The sequence below is a fragment of the Hylaeus volcanicus genome, chromosome 2 (assembly GCF_026283585.1).
Source record: "Hylaeus volcanicus isolate JK05 chromosome 2, UHH_iyHylVolc1.0_haploid, whole genome shotgun sequence".
Lineage (NCBI taxonomy): Eukaryota > Metazoa > Arthropoda > Insecta > Hymenoptera > Colletidae > Hylaeus > Hylaeus volcanicus.
This window is the reverse complement of record NC_071977.1, coordinates 16,775,676-16,782,753: the sequence shown is the minus strand read 5'-3', so window position 1 is coordinate 16,782,753 and position 7,078 is coordinate 16,775,676. Positions and strand designations below refer to the sequence as shown.

The 7,078-nt window shown below is 33.3% G+C and overlaps 2 protein-coding genes across 2 annotated transcripts in view; one reads left to right on the top strand and one right to left on the bottom strand.

The window, feature by feature from the left end:
* Positions 1-1,611: 1,611 nt before the first annotated feature.
* Positions 1,612-4,309, top strand: LOC128872662 (general transcription factor IIE subunit 2). Its single transcript, XM_054115592.1, has 4 exons — positions 1,612-1,804; positions 1,929-2,193; positions 2,809-3,018; positions 3,104-4,309. The coding sequence occupies exons 1-4, from the start codon at positions 1,743-1,745 to the stop codon at positions 3,422-3,424; spliced, it is 858 nt and encodes a 285-aa protein (XP_053971567.1). The 5' UTR covers positions 1,612-1,742; the 3' UTR covers positions 3,425-4,309.
* Positions 3,547-7,078, bottom strand: part of LOC128872665 (ras-related and estrogen-regulated growth inhibitor) — a 24,291-nt gene continuing 20,759 nt past the window's right edge. The window contains exons 3-6 of the mRNA XM_054115595.1: positions 6,142-6,198; positions 5,540-5,613; positions 4,595-4,861; positions 3,547-4,504 (exon numbers count right to left, since the gene is read on the bottom strand). Coding sequence (XP_053971570.1) covers positions 4,349-4,504; positions 4,595-4,861; positions 5,540-5,613; positions 6,142-6,198 — 554 coding nt within the window. The 3' untranslated portion in view covers positions 3,547-4,348. The remainder of the gene's footprint in view (positions 4,505-4,594; positions 4,862-5,539; positions 5,614-6,141; positions 6,199-7,078) is intronic.

Below are 7,078 nucleotides of genomic sequence, written 5' to 3'. Positions count from 1 at the left end.
TTTAACTTGCTTGTAAACATGCATTTAAAATTGCTCTCCTACATTATAGTTACATTTTCTCAATTTCTTAATTCTATATAATTTTTTTAATACCTCCATCTTCTAAATCCTCTAAAAAGTGTTTAAATTCGATATTCGATGTTACATCGATGAAACCTCGATTTACGGCGACGATCGGCGTCAAACTCGAAATACTGATTCCAGGTTGTACGTGTAGCTATCAATAAATCAGGTAGGTATGAAATCACTCAAAACTCATCTGGAGATGGTGATAGAGATTCGATGGATGTACGGGATCAGGAACAATTTTTGCTTCTAAATAATCCGCAAAACATACGTGTTTTTAGAACATGACTCCATTAAATAGAAAATAAAATTAATTATCTCTATATTATTGCTATAGGCGCCATATCCCTATTCTTTTAGTCATTAAACATTTCTAATAAAAAAGATGACGTGGATACTACAATACAATGTTTACTCAATTGAAAAATATATGTAAAATATAAAAATACTTGGATGCATTTCATTTCTCAGAAATAAATTAAAATAAAACCGTGTATGCATATTCAAATTAGGGAACCGATCGAAAACTGAAGTTATATTCTGAATAAATATAAAATCTATCTTGAGATCCACATTGAAAAACGTTGCATAAACATTTACATGTTATTTAACAATGGAGATATGAAGAATTACGAAAGATTTCATTAAATTTAACTGTAACAACGCTGTAGTGGCGAGAAGAACTTGACAAACTGTGCATGCGTCGAAAGTTATGGACCTAACAGAATTGGCGGGAGAAATCTTTCTGACCGAATTAAATTCGTTTCAAAGAAATATTTGACATTCTATGAACGTTACCTGGCAAAATTGAAAATGACATTGCGAATCGTATTGTGTATGTCGAACTGTAAGGCCTGAAATTAGGACAATCGTGTGTACGTGACAAAGTGCCATGACTGAAGCGATTCCTTCGCTTTATATAAAAGTTACAACCCCATCACTCACGATGAGAACAATATGTTCTTTCTATTCGCTCCCTTTAAACTCGAGCAAGAAACGGCTGTTAGGTCCCCAGGTTGCTTTGCCCTTTGATTCCACGTTCGTAAAGTAAAGCGTGAAATATACGAAGACGGGTGCACCGCTCGCAAAATGTCACAGACACTATACGGTTTGAAAACACGTCCGAGGGCTACGGCCACTTTCTGGCGCGTAAAATGTACGTACTTACACAAAGTCGTAAAATCTGATTCCAGGTTGTACGTATAGCTATCAATAAATCAGGTAGGTATGAAATCAGTCAAAACTCACCTGGAGATGATGATAGAGATTCGATGGATGTACGGGATCAGGAACAATTTTTGCTTCTAAATAATCTGCAACCGCGATTGCAGCAACGAAAACAATAACACATGTTAAAAAAACAATAAACAGACAAAACTTGTCCACTTTACAAATATTCGTGATACGTTTTAATTACTTTTTTGTACATCTTGTAAATTTGTTGTTGCTTTCACTTTCGTTAAACTCGTTCATCAATACGGCTGAAGTTAACTATAATCGATTATCGAATGTTCGCGCATGCGCAATAGCAGCTTGGCTTTCAACGGCGTATGAATGAATTGAGCACCTCTGACATTTTGTTACGAAGAGGTTAGAATGTTGCGAAAGTGACAGATCGCGAAGGATTTCGGTGATAAGTGATTTTGACATTTGTGTAGTTACAATTCTTTGCCGTGATGGATCCAGCATTGCTTAGAGAACGAGAGCTCTTTAAGAAAAGAGCTCTCACGACTCCAACGTAAGTTTTAGATGCCAGTTTACCTTTCTAACCTAAATTTAAAGATATTTTCGTTTTCTATTGTCGTTAAAAATAAGCTGTATAATATGTTGCACTATTATAAAAGCATAATTTATATTTCTAGGGTAGAGAAAAAGAAGAGGGAATTAGAAAAAGATTCTGCAAGAGATGAACCACTCAAGAAAAAACCTAAACCATCCTCCGTATCCAGCGGACCAAAATTGGACATAGTCAACTATAAGACTATGTCTGGTAGCACTCAATATAAATTTGGAGTGTTGGCAAAAATAGTTAAGCACATGAAAGCTAGGCATCAAGAAGGAGATGATCATCCTTTATTGTTAGAAGAAATCTTAGATGAAACAAACCAATTAGATGTTGGGTCTAAAGTAAGTTGAATATTGTATTAATTTCATAGTTGTATAATTTTGGCATTGAAACTTTCTATGATAGGTGATTATAGTATAATTAATTGACCAAATGAAGTATTTATTTGGACCAAACCTTAAAAACAAAACCGAACACATAAAATTTGATTTAAAATACAACGGTCATCTAATTAGGCCAAGTTGTTCTGCTCGCAAAGTACTTCAATTACCAGCAATCAACCTTAAATATCTATTATTTTCTTCCTTATACTTTTTATTAAAGCACCCTTAACATTACTATAATTCAAGGTTTCTGATAATGATATTTTGAAAACCAAGAGTGAGCAATAAATATTTTTTGCTCCAAAACACTCAATAGCGTTCTCCCTCTAGCATGTTTCAAAGGTTTTAACATCTTTAAAATCTTTCTATTATACATTTATTCTTAGATTTATATAATTATTTTATTCATTATTGTGTTAAACTGTTGATATGGAACAACAAGTTATGTTTACTGAATTCTATAAGTAATTGTTTGAAAAAAATAAGACGAGCATGCATACAGTATATTTTATAGTTAAGGAGTGAAAGATATTATCAAAGGTGTAAACCTACAGATAAACTTTCTCCTGTTAGGTAAAACAATGGCTACAAACAGAAGCTCTTATTAAAAACCCAAAGATAGAAGTGACTCATGATAATAGGTTTATGTTCAAAGCTATGTATAAAATCAAAGATAAAAAATCTCTATTGAGATTATTAAAGCAACAGGATCTGAAAGGTCTTGGAGGAATTTTATTAGAGGATATACAAGAAAGCTTACCACACTGTGATAAACATTTAAAGGTAGGTATAGTTCTAAATGTTTTGCCATCGTCTGTGTAATAGATACAGTTAGTTGATGATTTTAATGGTGACACATCAAATGCAGAGTTTGCAAAATGAGATATTATTTATAACTCGGCCCTTGGATAAAAAGAAGATCGTCTTTTACAATGACAAGACAGCCCAATTTCCAGTAGACGATGAATTTCAAAAATTATGGAGGGCCGTTGCGGTCGATGCAATGGATGATCAAAAGATCGACGAGTACCTTGAAAAACAAGGAATCAGATCGATGCAAGATCATGGTCCTAAAAAACCAGCATTGATTAAAAGAAAGAAACCTGTTAGTAAGAGGAAACAGTTCAAAAAGCCAAGGGATAACGAACATTTGGCAGATGTACTAGAAACATACGACGATTCGAAATAATTATGTTTTAATTTTGTAAATAAAGTGAATTTCATACCTAACTATTAAAAAGGAAGTAAGATTGTTTAATCACCAGAAGATTTACTTTACAGTTAGGACTGTAGGGTTACATCACCGTGATATAATAAATAAGTAAAATATTTATTGTCATAACTTTCATTGTAAGTACAAAATAAATATAGATCAGTTTCCACATCTAACATATAAGTCATGTTTAAAATCCGCCTCGTCAAACGAACAAGCCATACATTTCACACTGTGAAAACATTGAACATTCAATTTTGTTTCGAGTAACTATAATCTAACACTATTTTTACGTAAATTAATGTCAAGTGTAATCTACATTGAAACAAATTGAAAAGTGTGACAATATAGTAAAAAAAATGATATTTATGTTGCTACTGACTCAATGAATTTGTTTAACATGAATTTTTCAAATCGTATATAGTATAGAATTTATATAATATTGTTAGAAAAATTGTAAACGTTATATGATAGTATACAAATCTTTGGTACTTATAATTGCAGTGATAAGTACGCGTGTATGCATAATATATATATGCAATTTGCTTTCAATTTTTAAGATTACGACGAAAATTTTGTTTAAAAATTATCACCACGGTAAACTCTCTCGTGCATATTTTTTTTTTAACGCTAGCTTTACGGAGATATCAGATTTCTATTACTAAGGTACATATTGCTTTCATCAGTGAAATTAATTTACTAGAATTAGTTAGAAGGCTTAGACAAAAATAAATTTGAATATAAGCTTGTTTCTTTATATGTATAGATAAAAGTCAGCAAAAAGTGTAAACGGTTTTTGTAACTTTTCTTGCAAAATTTGGAGTGGGTCAAACTAACCGTGGTCCGTAAATCTAGCGTTAATATTGTATTTCAATATTAATAAATAAAGCAATTCAAATATCAATCCTTTGGAAGCGCCGAATCACTTTTCCCTCGTGAATAAGCACGCGTCGCTTTGCTCCCGAGCATTCTATCCAATAAAGATTGCTTGTTTCTCCTTCTAGCTGCCAAAACTTCTCGACACAATTCGTGGAAAGACTCAGCGACTTGGGTGACCTAGAGTAACGTATTATTTCTTCGGTAAGCATCATGTAATTAATAGCATAACGACAAACTTTTAAATAAACGAAACAGTCGAAATCGTACTTGTTCAGCGGCAGACACTTCGCTGAACCAGCATTCAAAGTCTTTCGCAAGTATCTCTCCCTCTTCGGTGCTAACTTGTCTTAAGTGAACCATGTCAGCTTTGTTTCCAACCAAAGCAAGGGGCATCGTAGCCTCTGGATCAGCCACAGCGAGCGTTTCTTTTGCCTTCCTCACGAAATTGAACGAACCCCTTTCGGTTATCGAGTAGACTAAAAGTAATCCATCTGCCCATTGTAGAGTCTCCGTCGATGGCAATTCGTCTTCGGTCTGAAACGTCCACGTTAGAAAGGTAGCTTTTACTTTCGATCATTTCTTGCATTAATGATAAGTATCGATACTTATACAATTCCCAATCGCAATAGTAGCGAAACACGCATTGTTTAAATATAATTTATTTTAATGTTTCAATTGTATTATTGTCTGGTCCTCTTCGGTAAAAGATGTGGATATTAGAGGGTAAGTTCAGGTTCTGAAAATTTAGTATTTCTAATAGTAATAAGAAATATAATAGTAATTAGGTCTGGGTTAGGTAAGTTAATATGCAAATTTTCAAAATATGGACAATATAAATAAAATTATAGTGTACAATATCAATCAAATATTCTTAAAGGGATAAAGATTTAATTATTTTAACTGAATGTTGTGTCTCAAATTTTCGACTATTTTTTCGGCTACACTGTAATTTTATTAACAACGTGTTATCAAAATTCACTCCCTATGCATTATAAAATGTATGGAAGACATTATATGATAATACAGAAGAAACAAATTTTTATAAAACAATATATATACATGTATAATTTTGCGTTTATACACATCTAATATTCAGTTACATATATTAGAAGAGAACTGAAATATGATATGCTGGAAACGTTTCAATAAACTTTTTAACGATGCTCGGTTTGCCACCTTTACGATTGACTTTATTATTCATAGACATGTTACCTTCGGGCAGGTATCCAAAATTTCGAAAAGAATAGGTTCACCGTCGACCAACACCTCGTGTTTGTATCTGTTCTCTAAACACAAGAAAGTTTTTTTTTTAGTGGAAACGACTGAACTAGCTAGTTAAAGCATTTCGGAGATTAGCGTCCTCGAGATAAAACGACGGAAAAATTACGTAATAAGTTTTCACCGGGGCCACGCATATACATAGTTCAGATCAGGTAGCCCTCGACCTTTAAGTAGATCTTTCCAGTCCAGTCTAGTTTCAGATCCCGACGCGTGCTTGCAAGAAAGCCGCTTGTCTTCAGTCTGCGTCTGTATTTGTACAAAACAAGAAGTTCTGTTCGAGTATCAACCTCGCATTAGTGCCCGTCCTATCTAGTGTCAAATTCGTCTTCGATAAATTTAGACTAGACGCGGCCCGCGGTATGCGTAGGAAGAGTATACGCGATCTTTGAGGTGGCGTACAGTCGCTGGCAATTTTTCAAAAAAACACGCCATTCTATTGTCAACTCTATTCACATTTCATTGTAATTTATACCACCATCAAAAGGCCGTGTCCCTATCACGAGCCGAGCGTTGAAAGCTGAGATGTTCTTTACCTGACTGGTGATCATATTCCCCGATGTATCTCCTTGTTAGAAACCTCACTGTCAATGCTGGAATGTAAGAAGAAAAAGAAATGTTACTGTGAGCAAGTTACTGTTCTTTAGCAAAATGCAATAGTTTTATGTATTGTTACAGCGAACAAAAATCTTTTTATTTCGTTGGCTATTGTAATTGATAAGATTGCTATCAATTGACGTTTTACTTCCCACGTCATCGTTATATTTGCATTTCTCAGCGCTTTGAGATGCTTTGAGTCCAAACATGCAAAAAAAGAAAACAGACAATTCTACATACATGAATATGTGTATGTAAATATATTGATTGGTGTTTTGGTTTATACTCCTGAAGTGGTTTATTATAATGTTATGAAATTATTTATTAAGTTCATAAGGGTATGGAAAATTATTGTCATAGACTATGGCATAATTGTGGTTAGATATGATCATTAAAATTGAGAAAGTATGAGGCTTTTACCATCATTACCATCTTTCTATGACTATATGTTCAGTATTAGTGTTATTTACGTTGCTAGAACTTTACGTGGCATTATTTTCGTGTATATTAGGAGAGTGTGTAATAATATATAAATAGAAAATGTTCATCAATAGAAATTCCTTACGCACTTCAGATAGAAAGTCATCAACCTATATTTTCCTAGAGCTGCGCGTTCTATTTCTATCGTTTCGTTTACCACTCAATCGATTCAAGTTATTTCAAATACAAAGGAAGTGTGTTACACTGCGAAGAATTTCTTTAGAAAGAAAGGAACTGTTGCTGTAGATTTTCTCAAACTGGAGTTCTTAAATTCTTAGGGGTTCACGAATGTATTAGTAGGAGTCCTTACGTTCCCAGTAGAAGAAAATGTATGTAATATCGTGGAATAAAAAAATAATCACAAAAAAAAAATAATCACCTTATAATATTTTATTT